Raw genomic sequence first — 18571 nt, 5'->3', positions numbered from 1 at the left:
GGGCTCTTGAATCCTTCCCACTGTGGTAGATGGCCCTTTGCAGGCGAGAAAATAAAGCCCAGCTTCTCCCATTTGATTTTGTGCCTATGCATGTTGCTCCCTCCCCTCTGTTTTCTTTCCGAACTTGACCTCCTTTGCATTCCCACAGACCTATCAGAACTCCCCCTAGTGTTTTTCCCCCCTTTCTAAAATCCCCTCCCCCTCACAAAACTATTGGTGCCTCAAAAGCATATAGCTGTGTGCACTTTTAGCATTATCGTTAATTGAAATTGCAAGCTCAGCTCAAGACAACAACAACGGGCCCAGCCCCCAGCCCTTTGCAGAAGGAAGTAAACATACACAGGAAACCCACAAAGAACAGGCTTGCGATGTCAGGGGACAAGGCAGGACACCAAAACAAAAACTACAAAGCGCTGCTGTGACAGAGGGACACTGGTGCGCACACAGAACCTTTTGATTTTGTGGAAGCACGTTAACTTCTTCTGTTCCAGCCTGAGAGTTGTGGCTGTGTCTTTAGCCAGGATGCTAAGCTGGAGATGCCCCTGCTGCGGGCGGCGTGGGGGGAACCCGTTTCAGACCGAGGGTTGGGCTCCAATTTGAGCACCTTACCAGAGGGCCACATGCTGGGGGTGGAGAGGGCCTGAGGCAAAAGTGAGCAAGGCAGCAAAGGTGAATTTTACCTTTGCACAGGAAGCTAATTTCTACCCACACTCATACAGCCCCCTCTCTATTCTCCACCCAGGCAAGCAAGATACAGAGTACGAGGGCAGGCAGAAGACATTCAGAGGTTGGTGTGGAGAAGCTTTGCCCCTCCAGATGTGGCTGAACTCCCATCACCTCGGACCATCATCCAGGTTTGCTGGGGCTGGTGTAGTTGTAGTTCAGCAACATCTGCAGGGCAAAAGGGTTTCCCGCACCTGTTCAAGGAGTTGATGAGGCAGAATTTGTGAAGGGTGTGGCCAACAGCCAGACAGAGCGGTGGTTGGGTCCCATTGGAGCACCAGGCCTTAGGTCCCCTCTTCATTATCAGTGGATTCGGAAGGCGGTCAGAGTAAGTCTGCCCTTCCCATGCAAGAGGTTTTCCCTTCCACAGGACCATATCAGCGAGCCTGGGAACAGTGATTCAACTAGCCTCCCTACACCCACCCTCCCCAATCCTGAAGATACGTTTATAAATAGGAAGCCTGGGTACAATGATAGCATCCTGAAAGCAATGCCATAACCCGATCTGCGTGTGAACTAAGTCCCTGTTGTCTCAGTAGTATTTATATTACTCTAACTCCTGTTACAAAGGAGATGAGTCATAGAGTAGAGCTAGCCAAGCAACAAAACTGCATGGCTTGCTGAAAAACTTGGGCTCAAGGATAAGCGGGCTGCATCCTGAAGCACGTTACAAGAGCACCACTCCAGAGGAGCAATGGCTAGCCAGATTTAAAAGCCATTGGACAATGCTATTTCCCTGCAATAGGCAGGGATTATGACAGGCCTTAACATGTAGTGTCTGAGAAATCCGATACCCTAGCAACCTCATGTATGGACACTGACCCAATCAGATTTCAGTTTGCAAAGAGAAGAGAAACAGTATTTCTTCTGCATACAGATGAGCTGCAAAAATGGGTCACTTCTTTGCATTTCGGGGAGGGTAAGAGAGGTACTTCTTCTTTCCAGATCTTTGCATGGATTTGTGTGTGTGTCTGTGTGTGCACGCTGTTTTGTTCCGTTTTGAAAAAAGCACTCACCTGGTGCAATGTGGCATTTCCAGGCTGCCAGGGCAAACCAGAGGAAAGCTGAAGGGTTTAACATTTAGACACACTGATAAAAGTTTGCATTTTCAGGAAGACAGTTTATCAGTAACTTACCGGTTCTTTTCTAGTTCGTTGTGCGTAGATCTGGAAGATAAACCAAGAAGAAAAGGATTAGCCATTTTATAACTTCAAGAGCCAATTCCCCTAAATTGTGAGCAGTTTTTCTTTATTAGTTACAATGGATCAGAGCAGCACATTCAACCACGCACACAAAGAACTACCGTATTTTTCCATGTATAGGACTAGGTTTTTTTACAAAAAATTGGGGCTCGTCTTATACACTGGTAGTGCTGAGGGATGTTTTCTTAATTTGGAATCCCCCAAAATAGGGGGCGTCTTATAGACGGAAAAATACGGTACTTACTGACCATACAAGTACAGGTCCTTAATTATTGTTTAAATATTTGGAGCTCTAGATCTTATTATACCAATGGTTTTCAAGGCTTGGGATTTTCATTCATTTCACTTGCTCATTGTTTCAGTCACCACCAGTGCCCTGTATGAAGCAGCGTGGCCCACATAATTTTAGAGTTATGATACAGCTTACACAGGATAGTTACCACAAGATGAAAACAGAGATCTGGGAGAAAGCCCTGAGTACAGTCATACCTTGGGTTGCGATTGCTGTGGGTTGCGCATTTTCGGGTTACGGATGTGCCGAAACCCGGAAGTACCGGAACAGGTTACTTCTGGGTTTCAGTGCTCGCGCATGCGCAGAAGCGCTAAATCGCACTTTGCGCATGCGCAGAAGCGCTAAATCGCACTTTGCGCATGCGCAGAAGCGCCAAATCGTGTCACGTGCGTGTGAAGACACAAAACTGTGGGTTGCAAACGTGCCTCCTGCATGGATCACGTTCGCAACCTGAGGTTCCACTGTACTCATGAGGCTCCTCAGATCATATTTCAGCTCCCATTGATCATCTGTTCACTTCTTCCCGTAAACAAATCAGAAGTTGAAACAGTGGAAGAGGTTTCAAACTCAGGATAAGTCATCCTGAACAAGCCAATTTACGGAAGTTTTAATTATTTTGAGCAATTTTGCAAGTTTCCAAGGCCCTTTGTATTAATGAGACTGCAAACTTTGTTTTTTATTGGCCTACATCATGGATAGCGAACGGAAGCAGGAGACAATGAATGTTTGGATCCCATCAAACTCTATATTATTTAAAGTGCTAACCGTAACCAACAAGATCCTATGACTTAAAAAAAATTGACATAAAAGAATTTGAGAGCAGCATGTATATTTTATGATAGACTAACTTAAAATAAGAGGTGAGTGGCTTAGAAAAAGAATAGAAAGAAATATCCATTTGTTTGCCAAATGACATCACACTTGGTTGAAGGCCAATTATTTCCTTTTAATATATTAAAAATATTTATAACTCACCCTTCATCTACAGATACTTGGCCAGGGTGCAAAACTTTAAAAACCACCATACAACCAGCACTGAAACCCTCAAAACAAATGGAGGGAGATAAAAATAACAAAGCAGGCTAATAAGCAACTAAACCATAATATGCCTGGGCAAATAATAGGTTTTGACCTGGTGAAAAAATATTGTCAGAGCCAATCTCACTTCTGAGGGGAGGATATTCCACAAACAGGGTGCCACCACAGAGAAGGCTCTCTTCTGCATCACCACATACCACCTCCGCCAGTGATAGGACATGCTAAAGACACTCCTTCGATCTTAAGAAAGGGGCAGGCTGATATAGGGAGAGGCACTCCTGTAAACTATCAACATCTAAAAAAGATCCTTGCAGAGAATCCTAATGACAATAGGATTGACTTCAAAACTACAGTAGTTCCAAACTCAATGGCGATTCCTCTATTAAATCAGAAGCTTCTTAAGAAATAAGGGTAGGGGAACAGGTGAACAGGGCCAACTTTTGCTGGGCAAGTAGAATACACAAAGATTAATCTGAATTACTCACACCTCCAACCTGGAACTGAATGGATGGCTACATGCATAAGCCACTAACTATAATATTGTCAGGAATTTTGGATCTGGTTCTAAGAAGCACAGTCTCCTATGTTCTGATGGACAGACGCCTGGCGCCTCTCCCACTGTGCAAATTATTACAAAGCCTAGAGCAGAATGCACAAGTGTAAAAAGAAAACCAGCAACATTCAATGAACTTCTTTTTTAGCCTAAAGATGTATGAGCATTTGGAGTAAAATCAAATGTAAAAACAATGGGACCCTATTGTCACATGCTATGCAGAAACTTAGAAATTAAAAAAAAAGATGAGAGGACAGAACTCACATCCTTCTGGCGTTCTCATAAGAATTCTTCTCCACCATTTTGAGATTTAGTTGACCAAGCCATTAAATGTATGTTTGAGCTCATTGGTATAACACAGCTGCACCCCTAACCATTTCTTAGGTTATCCCCATAATAACCAGCAGTCTTCAGAATGTTATAAACATCCTTTTAATCTCTATTTTGGAACAACTAGTTTTAAATTCCACACATACACATATCATATTCCTATTCATACATGGCATTCTTTAGACTGTGCACTGTGCATTTCAACTATTAAATACATGCATTTCAACTATTAAATAAGAATGAAAGAGGGGTGGGAGACACTACAGTTCCCCCCCATCCCAAGAAATACAAATGAAATTCCTTTGAACTGCATTTCAAGCAGCAATATCTAAAGGTATAGAAATAAAATCTGACACTGTTGTGAACTTACGCATTCGGAGTAATCTGTGTGTAAATTACTGTGTGTAAATCCAGTGTGTTATTAGTTTTATTTACTGTTATGTTCCTGCAGGAGATGTCTCCCTCTTCCTGGAGACTCCATTAATGGCTCCAAACCCAAAGATATGCAAGGGATTGAATTCCAACATTATAATCAAGCCAGTCATGAAGGTTGGCGCTGAAAGAACAAAGTTCGGCCCACTGCTGGGAACAAAATTAAAACAGCAGGCTCTCCCTATTTCTTCTCACACAGGAGACTCTTTATTACTTATCTTCCTTCTATCAGACACCAAAGCTGAGGAGGGTTGCCATTTTTCCATGAAACTGGAAAGTTTATTATGTGATTTATAACCATAGTGGCATAAAGTAGTATGAATTTTCCCAGACAAGGAAGGGGGGGTGGAGGGGGGGGGACCTCTGCCGCTTCTAAATATATCCTGTCAGACTATTACGATGAACAATCCTTAAAATAGAAAGCATTTTGAAATACATCTAGTGTTCTCCTTGGTAACTTGAGGTATAATCAGAATTCTCTCCTCAGAAATCTTTGCCATTTCTTCCATAGCTTCCTCGTAGTAAGTACACTCATAATTGCCTCTAAACTAAAAATTATAATCATTCAATGGAGTAACATCCTGACTTTCTGTTAGATCATATACACTCATGTGTTAAGTATTGCCCACGACTGTGACTAAATTGTGCGGTTGCATAACCATCGCTCAGTTGTATGCTAGACAGAATTTGGCTAACAGTGCACTCTTCTAAGTGTCTTTTTAGAAGTAAGCCCCACTCTCTTGAAGGGGTTTACTCCCTGGTAAGCGTATGTGAACAGCAGTCTGAATCCTAGTTAGCGTTTTGTTTTTTTAAGCAGATTGTTATTCCTTATAGATGTCCACATGACCACCAGATTAATTCCATTTTTATTTTTATTTTGGTAAAGGCAGAGAAAAGAGCCTCAATACTGTATACAGCATTTACAGAATTCCTGTGAGGCTGAAGGGACGAAATGTTTGCCCAAATGACGATTTTGGTACAGGACATCACAGTTTTTCAAAGTACCAGCCTTATTACATATACACATAACGCTAGCCAGAAGTGGAGCTAAAATCTGATGAGGAAAAGGGATTAGCTGCAGAACAGCACAAACGGTTCCAATTCTTATTATTCTTGTTTACCAGATTTGACTCAATTGCACGCAGTTGTGTTTCCAGACTGGGGCCTTATATCACAAATGGGTCATTCAGATACAATCTCTCTGTGTGAGTAGTTGGCTTCCACACACCCGAGTTTTCTCAATCCTGCGTATTCATCGTTTTTCCACCCATGTGGGTTTGTTGCCCCACTTCTACATCACAAACTACACAAACTTTTTCTATTCAGGACACCTTTTCATAAACAATTCTCAGGAAGTGCACAAGAGCAAATGTTGCAAGCCTTAGTTATCTTGTTTCACAATAAGCAAAAACAGAGACTTGTAGTTTTGGGGTTTTTTGTGGGGGAGGGTGGACATTTCCATTTGTTTGTTTCTAATTTTTAGTACCAAGGCTTTTGCACAAGAGGGATTAATATTTTTATCTAATTTCAAAGCCTAGAAAGTGTGGGGCAAAAGGTAAATGTGGAGGAGCCCATAGTCTCAGAGGTACATACCCCCCCACACAGTAGAGAGATCTTGAAAAACAGCCTTTCCTAATCAGGTTGCTGAAATTCAAATGTGCCTTCAGCATGTCGAGGTTGGTGGAAATAAGCCCACTCATATCATTTGAGCTACCAGGAAGAAAATTGTTAGATTGTGCTCAACTGGGAAGCAAATGGAAGTATAGGGGTGTTGTGTTAGAAGCCACCCACCCAAATCACACTCCCCAAAATGCTAACCAGCTTCCATACCAGCTGTAATTGCAGATGTCTTAATGGGCTGCTTTTACTTATCAGATTTTCTATAGTAAGGGGAGATCCATATTATTATTATTATTATTACTTTTGAAGCATGGACCAGTATTTTAATGGCAATGATGTCATGTGGAAACTAAAAAAAAGAACAAAAACCAAAACCAAGCCTTGCCTACATGAGCAGCACCAATCCCATAATAAACTCCTATCTGGAAGCACTCTTAGTCACAATTCAGCATAATGCTTAGAACCCCCTCAGTAAAGCAAGCTTTATTCCATCATTGTATATTCACTGAATTTTGTGGCACTGCTCTACACTCTGCTGCCTCCATTTCATAAGGCTATGTGGTTCTTCGATGCTGACCCCTTACTTTAGAACACAGGTGGGAAATGTGGGCCCCACAATAACCCCCTCCCCCCCCAGCTGTCTGAGAACAAACTGGTACGTTTCTGTCATCCACGCCATGGCTTCCCCTAAAGAATCATGGGAACTGTAGTTTACCACTCATTGAGCTACAATTCCCAGCACCCTTAACAACCTAAAGATTCTTTGTGGGAAGTTATGAGCTTTAAATGTATAGTGTGGATGTCTGTTTGTCTCTCTCTCTCCCCCCCCCCCTACTCACATACACTGAAATCAGAAAGAAATAATTTCATTCAAAATTTGAAATTCAGAGGACTGGTAATTCAAACCTGATGTAGCCATGGGGAAAACTGAAGCAAATCAATCTTTATTCTGGATTAGCTAGTCCAGAAGGCATGTCCCTGGCTTTGCCAATCATTAATTCTAGCTCTGTCACTGGCATGGGCAAATGCACACACAGACATGGATCGATTACCTCCCTGCTCCCCCCCCCAAAAAAAAAACCACACACACTAAGGAACCCTCCTCTTGACAGAAAATAGGCTGCCCAGCATTTGAAATTCCTTACTACAAAGTATCAGGCAGTGCAAAGTTAATTAGCACAAGTCTTTAAGGTAATAGTTGAACAGTCACAAACAGATCTCTTGGGTAAGCCACTCCCCTCCAGCCTGACATAGTCCTAATAGTTGGGTGTAGGCTTAAAATGCTTCATCTTGGAGAAAGGCCCAGTGAATGGTCTGGAAACACCCAATATTGAAGAGTTACCAAAACTAAGCAGATGAGTAGCCTGAAGGTCACAGGGCATATTATTATTATTTTAATGAAAAGTAATTTTTAATTTTTTCCAAGAATATTTGTAAAAATTATGGCCAGGAGCCATCGTAGCACAGGTACAGCATAGCCTGGGAGAGAAAGGAAAGGAAAGGAAAGGAAGAAGGAAGATTCCTGGGTACAGATGCCCTTCTGCATAAGGAGTGGTACGGCTGAGGCATGAGCTTTTCTTCTTCTTTTAACTTCAAAAAGAGTCACGTGGATCCAAAGGTGCCCTTCCACTCAAAGCAAGATCGGATCCTACTTGGCAGAACATTTCACAATGAAGTGAAATCCAGAGGTGTTCTTCCATTTGCACAAGATAACGTTCTCTCTTTCCTAACTGGATTTTGTATCTTGAACTGTGTATAGTTTTAAGCCTCTTTTCGCATGCCCAAAACACAGTCCAATACAGAGATGGGGAACTTCTGGCTTCTAGTTGTTGCTGGACTACAATTCCCATCATCCACTGTAACTGTTTGTGCTTGTCTGGGGCTGGTAGGAGCTGCAGTCCAACAACCACCTGGAGGGCCATAAGTTCACCATCCCTGTCCTAACAGCTGGGTTATATGCAGTTCCTCACTGGGAAACATTGGCAAGTAAGGTGTTTGAAATCCCCCAAACCCTGCAGCAAAACAAGCTTTGCAACAGAGAAATATTTACTATGCACTGGAGAGCTCCATGTACCCATTGTACAGGCATGCCGTTGCATAATGCCTTTGCAGCTGCAGGTACTTTGTGCAGCAAGGTCTCCCCTAGTGCTTTGCACAACAGTTTGCAGAACGGCACTAGGGAGCAAACCCATTCTACCCGCCCTTCTTTGTAACCTAACCTACCATCGTCTTTTTCCCCCAAAGTGGATATTACAAAGGAGGAATGTACTTTCACATTTCTAAAACAATTCATACATCAAAGCAGCTAAAGATCTTTTCACATCAAGGCAGCATGCAGAAACATATGAGCAACAGAACAATGAGGCTGTTTCTCTCCCGTCTCCCCATATAAACCCGTGTTGCTGTTGACGTTCCCTGTAAACTGCAAAATCCAAGACACAGAATAGAGTCAACAGCCTTCTTGGCACATTCATACTGATGAACTTAAGAAGCGTAGGGAAGGGGACATAATTCACAGTTCTGCTGCTATACTAGACTCGTTGAAAGAAATAGGAATTCAAGAGAAGTCATGTTTTGGAACAACACGTCCTGGAAGGTTATTTAAATGTACAGACCTGACCTAACCTGGTGAATAAAAGGCATACAACACATTGGCCCAGTTCACACGTCACATTAAACCATAATCTGATAACAAGAACGGGTTTAATGTGCATGAGTAGCGTACTCGTCCAAATAACTTAATTGTGCTACAAAGAGTAGTGTACTATTGAACACTGCTCAAAAGTTCCTGTGGTGTTCCTTAGAAGGCTGGATTGTCGTGTTGCCTGGACTTGAGCTCATAGTTTCTTTCCTCCAAAGAAATCCTGAGTGATAACCAATGTTTGTTCTGGGCTTACTGCTTATGGTTTGTTTGAAGAAAACAATCCACAAGCCTGGTCTGAACAACAAGCCAAACTCAGTCTTCTTTCATCTGCGGTATGGCAGCAGCAGGAGGAGGGGACCACCCCTGCAGAAACATCTGAACAGAATGCACCAGCACATTTCTCATTCAAATTACACCACAGCTAGTTGAAAACCATGGTTTCATATGATGTGCTATCTAGGCCGACGACTATGAGAGCCAGTGTGGTGTAGTGGTTAAGAGCAGTAGTCTCGTAATCTGGGGAACCGGGTTCGCGTCTCCGCTCCTCCACATGCAGCTGCTGGGTGACCTTGGGCTAGTCACACTTCTCTGAAGTCTCTCAGCCCCACTCACCTCACAGAGTGTTCGTTGTGGGGGAGGAAGGGAAAGGAGAATGTTAGCCGCTTTGAGACTCCTTCGGGTAGTGATAAAGCGGGATATCAAATCCAAACTCTTCTTCTTCTTCTTCTTCTTCTATAATACACCCACTGGAGTATGAGGGCCAGTTTGCAAAATGGCAATTGCAATGCTTTGAGCAGGACTGCTAACCCAGACCTTTGCTACTAAGTAAGTTATTGAAATATTAAGCAACGTCAAGTCCTCAGCACAACCAAGACAATGTAAAATAATACATCTGCTTAACCTAGTTTCTTTATTTAAATAAAATATGTTGTTCCAGGGAATGGAAAAACGACCTTTAGAAATACAGCCTCATGAATACCCAAAGTTAACCCCTACAGAGGCATAGAAAGTAACTCTTGGAGGAGAAGCAAGCAATCCTGGAAATTGATTGCAACTCACAAGTTTCTCTTTACATATATTTAAATTCACTGGTCACTGCATGTGTTTTATATTTTAAATGTTACATCCATGGGCACTGCCTGTGTCTTTATTTTTATTACTATACACTACTAAGATGGCACAGCCACTCTAAACATAATAATTATAAAAATATACTTGGGAAACAATTCATATGGCCATTTTTTACACATATAAGAGTCACCACCTGATGACTATGCAACACTTCCAATGGTATAATAAAACAGTGACCATGTTATCAAGGGGTACATATAAAATACCTCTGCACTACACAAAGTTACCAGGATGCTATCTAGTGATGACTTTTCCATGTCAAAAGTGGCCATTTAAAATCAACCCTATGTGTGAAAATAACCCAGCCTCTGTTTTTCCATGTTCACTTTTTCAATTAGAACAAATAAATGTGACTTGAAATAAAAACTGACACAGTACTGTAAATTACTTGCAGTTTGATCAGTTTCACTGCCCATCTCAAACAATGTTTCTTCGCTTGGTTTCTGGGTGCCAAGACCTTTGGGATCGGTTGGACATGTCAACTGATTTTAAATATCTGTACTGATAGATTTATATTTCCTTAAGATTTATTTTATTATTCGATTTATTATTCCACCTTGCTTCCATGATGGAACTTGGGTTCCTAAGGCGATTGGTCTCCCATCTAAGCGAAGACCTGACTTAAGACCAGCAAGATTGCAGCATCATATGCCTTCGGATCGCACCCTGGGAGGAATGATATTGAGCTAAAATTCAGAATGGCAGAAGAAGCAATTGGGCAGGTTTGAGCTTGAGCTATGTTTTAACTTGAGGTGTAGGTCAAGTCACAGAGTGATAGTTAGAATCCAGTCAGAATGTACCTGCATCCTAATAGAGTCACATGCTTCTTCACTGGTCTGCCCTCACTAGAATAAATCTAAAAATATGCTCCAGCAAAAAAAGAGATTTAGTACCATAGGGTGAAGCAGCTCAGGTAGAATGTGCAACTAGCCCAAGGTCACCCGCTGAACTTCATAGCAGAGTTTAGATCTGAGCCCAGGTCTTCCAGATCCTAGCCTTCCACTGGAGTCACACGGCCCCACTGAAACCTGGTACCAAGACTCAAACTCAGCATGATAGCAACAAGTCTGTGCATTCAAACACAGGGCTACCTCAATCACAGGAAAGTGGGAGGCAAAGAGAACATTATTTTTACAGCAGCAAAGCAATGTGTGCAAGGGGGCTCTAAATCCCCTCTGCAACTTCCCTCCCCCCCCCCAGCTCCAAGTGCTTTTCACCCAGCCAAGGTTACTGCTGGGATCAGAGTTCAGTGGCATAAAAAGGTGCTCAAGGAGAGACATTCTGGGTGGAGCAAGGATTCTTCTCCATTCCATGAGATTCCTTCCTTCTTTGCATGTGACAGAGGTATTTCCACGTTTAAATGCAAGGGACTGTTGCAGTCACCTCTAGGTTGGCCCCAGGTTTTACATCTCAAAAGAATCAGCTAATCTCTTCTACAATAATATCATGTGCAGCATGATTTCTTCTTGTCTCCATGAGAGCTTGGAAGGTAGTGAAGAGCCAAGGCTGAAATATTGCAGAACTCAACTAACCAGCAAAATGTTTTGTCATAACCATTAGGAATCACTACAACACAGGAGCAGAAAGAGAATATGCCAAAGAAGAAGAAGAGGAGGAGGAGTTTGGATTTGATATCCCGCCTTTCACTCCCTTTAAGGTTTCAGCACTGAGAAACCAACAAGGAAGCAAGATTAGAGATGGATTAATATGTATGGTCTCGGAGCTACCAACATGAGTTTGGCCAAACTGCAGGAGGCAGTGGAAGACAGGAGTGCCTAGCGTGCTCTGGTCTATGGGGTCACAAAGAGTCGGACACGACTAAACGACAACAATATGTATGGTCCGGAATTTGAAAGTAACCAGGAGAACTATCAGTAATCTACATTTGGATCCAGATCAGGCAGATATATTTCACCGAACATTTCTGAGTATGGTGGTTATCAAACTATGTCTGTTAGATCTGTGGCACTTTTGCTGCAATGCCGTTTGTAGAGCTCTGGGCAAAAGACACAAAAGTATAGCATCAACACTAAAAAAATCAGGGTTGGACGTGGTGGTGGTGGTAGTAAAGAGCTAGGTGTCTGTATCGGATATTTATGACCCAGGTTTGGAGAGGCCTGAGCAATATTTCAGATACTTTTGTGGTGTGTGCGTTTCATTTTCAATGTTACTAATCCGCATAAACCAATATTCAGTTGCAATAACAAGTAATAAAATAAAAGTTACAGAACAAAAACAAAACAACTCAAACATATTGCTCAGCTTTATAGATAAAATAAAGTATCTTATTGTGGGCAGTTTTCAATATTTTCATAACATGGTAAGTTGAAAAGACACTTTTTCATAAACCCCACATATTCCAAAAGGCTTTAGGTAATATTTCTAAACTGCAAGGGCAACTTCAAGAGTACCTTAAAGCTTGCTTTCATGCTCAGAATGTACACATCACCAGGGTCAGACCAGTGATAACTCCAAAGCAATTTTGTTCACCATGCCTTGTGTGTATTTTCAACTATCTGTATTGAAAAAAGCTAATAGTCTTTAGTTTAAGATAAGAGGCACCTCTTCTTTCATTAGGCACCTTGGATCCTGCTGTCCTCAACCAGAGTGCTCTGCTCGGGCAGGGGTAGCCAAGATGGTACCCTCAAAAGGTTTCAGATTCCAACTCCCATGAGCTGCATGCTCAAAGGTGATGGGAGTTGTAGTCCACAGCATCTGGAGAGCACCACTGCATTAGGAACATTTGGTTATAGAGGACAGTTGTTGGACTAGATGACCTGCAGGTCCTTTCCAGCAAAAAGATCTCATGGCATTAAAGTCTGTAGAAGCAGAAGCCAGGATTGCAATAAAGCAGGCACAAACCTAAAGCCACAAAAATAGTGCTAACTCTTCCTCCAGAAACCTAGCAACAGCAGTGTTCAGTTTCTAAGAAATACACAGCTCCCTTTCTGATAAGTGTGGGGCGGTTCCCACAGCTGGCCTCCTACGACCAGCCTGATAGGAATATCAGACAGTCTACAGACATGCAGGAAAGCTGTGGTCTCTGTAGCTAATAAAACCTTAAAAGGAGGTCATGTTGGACCTCTTGAGGCTAAATATATCATCCATCCTACCTCAGGGCAGTTGTACAGGGTGTCCTGTGCCTTTCCTTTCCCCTCATGGCAATCCTATTGGGCCAGTCACTATTATTCAACCTAGTATCACCCAGCAAGCTTTGTGGCGGCATGGGAATCTGAAGCTGAACCTCCCTGGTCTTAGCCTGACACTATAACCACTACACCACACTGGCTGCATTCGTGATCTTTCCTATGGGTAAACTTTTGGCCACCAAATCAGCTTTCTCAAGCCAGCAATGCACAGCAGTTCTCCAGAGGCACCTGGTTTTAAAGCAGTCGCTAAGCTTCAGAAGTGTCAGAATAACAGAAAGACCAAGTCATCTTGCTGCATAACCAAAATATTAAGTCCATCTGGTTAGGCAGCAGCTGAAATCCAAGTGCTTTCAAGCTGGATTTCATTTGGATTAGAATCTAGTGAAAGGAGCCAACATATAGTTCCACAATATATATACCACCCCTATTTTCTTGGCCAAACAGGAAGAACAATATACATGCAGAAGTAAGCAGCCCAGTTCTGTCAAAAAGCATCGCCTACTGCAAGCCTCTCCTTTGCCACAGGGTTCTGGGATAGGAGTTCAGGCAAAACAGGTATTTTGTATCACACAAATCTGGCACATATAATTAAACTCTCTCTATCCCCAAGTATTTGCACTTCCTAGATATTACCAGGTACTGGACAACATCCCATGTATGTGGTCTGCGTATTCTAAAAATATCAGCCCTGCAAAAGAGTTTAAGAGGCCTACATCCTACATATGTTGTCGCAGCTCCAATACATTGAGGCGGGGAGAGAAGAGTCAGAAGGTAGATCTCTAAATCCATAAAATCAGGAGTATCCCAGGACAGTTGACATTGCACACAACCCCACGTGGTTGCTGGCATCTCAATGCCACCTGCAATCACGTTCGTCTTGTATACTGTGGCTCAGTTATCTGTCAGAATTCAGTCGTGTGTAATGAACTCGGGACACACTGCACACAACAGTGACACATTCGTGTGCACCATATATAAAACGCATCTGCAAATATATATTTGGAAACACAGCTTCAGAGCCATTCACACTTTACTTTTTAAATGTGGACACATGCTACATTTTTAAAAATGCCAAGCTACTTTAGCCGTGCCATCTGTTCTAAACGGTACCTGGGAATTTAAATGGTTAGGTTTTTCTGCAGCGTGCACAGAAATGGTGACTGAAAAAGGATTGGTCCCACTTCTGTTTATTGCAGGGAAGCCCAGCCACTTAAATGGGCATGAATCATCCACAACTGATGGCACAACACATGGAATTTGCTATTTAAATTCTGGTAGTTTGTGTACTCAGGTTAAAAGAGAGAGAGAGAGAGAGAGAGATGAACAAGCCCTTACAGAATTCAAAATGATTCAATAACATCTGTATTTCATTTACCAGAAATCAAGGGTTAAAACAGAAAAAAGGACAGAAGAAAGAGAAATTCAATCAGAATTAAAACCTGAAACAGACCAATAAGGGGTGCTTCTGGGAGTAAAACCAAAACCAAAACAAAAAAACCCAAATCCATTACAACAAAACAAGTATAGAGCAAAGGATCTGGGAGGACCTTTCCATTATGATGATCCTCATGAATAAATTTTAAAACAATCTGGAAAGATCTTTTGATAATCAGTGTCCATATGCCTCATTTCATGCAGACAAAAATACCCTCAATTTCTACAGACAAAAATATCCTATCAGATAAGCAGTGCAAGCCTTAACAAATCAGAGAAGAAACTTCAGCAGTTTAATTCATGAAAACATTTGCAGGATCAGGACCTTGGGGGTAACTGGCTTTTAAAAATATATCAAACCAAAACATATGCATTTATCCAGGCTTTTAACAAACAACAACAAAAATATATCAAACCAAAGCATATGCATTTATCCAGGCTTTTAACAAACAACAACACCACTGTTTTATGTTGCCATTTTATGTTACTTTTTGTATGGATTATGTAACTTTTTGGCCTTCCATTATTTGATAAGCCACTTTATGAATCTATTGAATTGAGAGATGGGTTATAAGTGGCTAAAATAAAATCAATCGAGGTTCAAATCCACTGTACACTTAAATGTGAATTAGCACTTCTGAAATCAGTAAGAATTACCGTATTTACTCAAATCTAATGCTCACCTTTTTTGGCCAAATTATGTTGCGAAAATTAGGGTGTGCATTACATTCGGTGGCACATTTACATTTGCCAACTTTTTTTAGTTGTTTCAAGGTTCTGAAAACTGAGGTGTGTGTTAGATTTGATGGAGCATTAGACTCGAGTAAATACAGTACTTCTAACTAAACTTGCATAAAATAATCCTACATAAGAGATTTTCATATCCCCTAATGGTGCTAGCAGCAATAAGGAAGTAACTTTATTTGTGTAACATTATCACTATGTTCTGTGTTGCCACTCCACAGCATGTACTTAAGAAAATGCCAGCAGCCTTGCCAATTCTCTTTCTAAACAAGGGGGGGGGGGGGACAGCACACCCTACAAACTGAAACCACTGAATTGTATACTGCCTAAACATAGCAAAACAGCAACTGACTTTTCTGACTGGGCCTAGATTTTGCAAAGAGCTTCAGGGCTCATCTGGGAAACATGACACTAAAAACAGTGCTGTGCCAGGTTTTCACAAATGTTTTTTATTTCAAAAGCAAGCTCTGCATTTTGACGGGGGCAAAAAGTTTGCAAGAAACCTCCTACCTTCTTCCAGGCCTGTTCATTGCCATTGTTCCTATTGTTTTTATATGTGTGCATGTGTATGTATGTATGTATATATATATAGGAAGGGCTTCTTCACTATGCAATTCTAGCTAACTAGGGATCACACACTGTGAACAGAATGAAGTCATCGCACAGCCACATTTGAACATACGATGATTTCAGCAAGGGCAAATGAAGCTTACCCACTGCCCTCATACTGAAGGAGCACAAGGAAAGAGAGAATGCATGCCTGAAGCTCAGGCCACCAGCCTGTTGGTCCCCAACTTGCTTCACTAGGCAATTTCATCATATGCCATCATTACACAGCAAATGTCCCTCCTTTTCTTGTTGCACGGCATGAGCTAGGACAGACAGCACATAGGAATATGGATTCAGATGCAAACACTAACCATCTCCACTGCACTGATTTCAATAGGATACTCCTATGCAAAGAGAAGAAAAAGAAGAAGAGAGATGCTGGTATGCATATTCTGCACTGATAAAAGTGCTTGGAGTACCATCACAAAATGGCTGCTAAGGATGGCCAAGGTAAGAGGTTCCAGTACTCTGTACCAGTGAGTGCTGTCACAATAAGCCTTGTGTACAACTATGTTCAGATGTGCACCCCTATCCTGCCCTAATGAAATCAACTACATGTAACTAAACTGCTGCAATGGAGCAGCAATTGTGCCTCAGCAACAGGGATGCCTCCCCACTTCTACATACCTAACACCTTGCAAGGAGTTTCATACCCTTTCACAAAGGGCTGTGCAAAATTGTCCAGAAAAGGGAGGCACATTTCACACAGAGAGAAAATGTTCATGAAACTCAGTGCTCATTTCCCATTTTGGCTCAGCGCTACTTAAAACTACTTAAAATCAGGCCCCAGACATTCAAAAACAGTGTGGCTGGAAGTATAGAAATTTGGGTTCACTTTGCATGTACATTCATAGAAATGTCTTCGGGATGAACAAAAATATTCCAAAATAAGTACTTTCTTTAGATATCTTTTTTGAAAGAGTAGAACAGCATAATGCCAAACATTGCCCTCAGTGGCTGATTCATGCATAAGTATGGAAGGATTTATTTTTGTCAGTGTAATAATAATGTTTCCTCCCCGCTCCCCATTTAGGACTACAGTATTTGTGCTTGAAAACAGTTACAGAGTTTACCAAGTATACACATAGTATACAGCAAAATCTCTTGATACTGTATAATGTATGAATGAAGGTTTCCCCCCCCCCCAAAAAAAACCCCCAAGTATGCCCCATGACCTTCTTGAGCTACTCATTCTCTCAATAGGTTTCTCTATTTTCCATTATAGACCAAATGCAATGCCCTCCATGGAGTCCGGGTTAGATCTACACTTAACTTACAATATCCACTTTGGCAAAGGAGATTGTTCTGTTCAGAAGCTAGAAGCCAATCTTCATGCATGTCTACTTAGGAGCAAGTCTCAAATCAACAGGACCTAAATTCCGTGCTCAGAAATGCCATGTCTCTATAAATATGCTTAATATTGCACCATTGGTTCTGAAGGAAATTCCATACAGCTCAAATTAATTTGGAAGAGCCAGAACTTGTATAGGATGATAGGGGATATGGCCCTTGCCTGGTGGTATAAAGAGAGAAAAGGAGCCAAGGGGAAAGAGGTCCCCTCACAAACCTTAATTCTAAATCCTAGCAAGGCCCACTTTTGCCTTCTGTCCCTTTAACGAGCATCTTCCCACAATGATGACAGCTCAACGTGCTCTTCTAAAAATAAAAGCATGAATTGGATTGCAACACAAATAGTCAAGCCTACGGACCAAAATACCATAGCACTCTACTTACTCTACCTTACTCAGCATCAAGTCACTGTATTAGATGTTTCAGAGATGCCACAAGTTTTGTTACATTAAGGATGGTTAGCTAAACTCTCTCCGAATTGTCCATTTCCACTTTCCTACACAAGCTGGTGTGAAGCTGCACCTCCTGACTTTGCCTACTAACAAGCCACCAGTGCTCTCAGCCTCAATTTGCCGTATCCTTTCATGAACCCTGTTAGACTGAGGGATTACACAACAGACCATTTTAACTTCATTAACCTGATTATATGTTGGAAAAAGCATCCGTCTGCATGCATGCGGCTTTCTTGATTTCCTGCACATGCAATAATGCTTTGGCTATTGAAGAGCCACGGAGGCTGCAATCCACCAGACTCCACTCCCACACAAGTCCTATTGAAACAATTCAGGGTTGTTCAGGAGCAGTACATGGGGAAGCACAGCTTTGGCATGCACGGCTGAAATGAGTAACTGCTAGGCGAGCAGACGCGTTAACCACCCCTTCAGTTATAAGGGGACAAAATGACATCCGTGTAGAAAACTGAAAATTCAACCCCGACCCCCGGTCACAACACATAAGCATGAAAATAGTGAATGTCCAGAATAAGGACGCGACAAGAGTATATTTCATAGGGGCTGAAAACGTGCAGAGGTGTCACCCAACAAAGCAAAGGCTGCATTCACATACAAGGTTAAACCATTAAGGATGGTTAGCTAAACCATACTGTGCAGGAGCTGCCTGGCTTAAAGCTGTGTCTGAACCTGCAGTCATGGGTCAAACAGTCCAGGATTGCAGGTGCAGAGATAAAGCTGAACCAGATGCTCCATGGTTTGTTTCCCTGCTGCTGGAAGGGAGACGCAAAGCAGGAGTGCTCAGGTTGCATGCAATTTGTGAGCAGTTGGGTTTCACAAAAACAGCCATCATAGCTTAGCATTACATATG

The 18571-nt window shown here is 42.0% G+C and overlaps 1 protein-coding gene and 1 long non-coding RNA gene across 4 annotated transcripts in view; one reads left to right on the top strand and one right to left on the bottom strand.

The window, feature by feature from the left end:
• MXI1 (MAX interactor 1, dimerization protein) overlaps positions 1–18571 on the bottom strand; it is a 75806-nt gene that overhangs the window by 36934 nt on the left and 20301 nt on the right. For all 3 annotated transcript variants that reach the window (XM_081193130.1, XM_081193129.1, XM_081193131.1), the window contains exon 3: positions 1860–1889. In XM_081193130.1, coding sequence (XP_081049256.1) covers positions 1860–1889 — 30 coding nt within the window. The remainder of the gene's footprint in view (positions 1–1859; positions 1890–18571) is intronic.
• On the top strand, positions 1227–4754 carry LOC308586483. Its single transcript, XR_014007911.1, has 2 exons — positions 1227–1642; positions 4590–4754. It is a non-coding gene; the product is annotated as an uncharacterized lncRNA (long non-coding RNA).

Source organism: Podarcis bocagei, assembly GCF_964188305.1.
Source record: "Podarcis bocagei genome assembly, chromosome: 4".
Lineage (NCBI taxonomy): Eukaryota > Metazoa > Chordata > Lepidosauria > Squamata > Lacertidae > Podarcis > Podarcis bocagei.
Note: the sequence above shows the minus strand (reverse complement) of the source record. Positions and strands in the feature narration are given on the sequence as shown.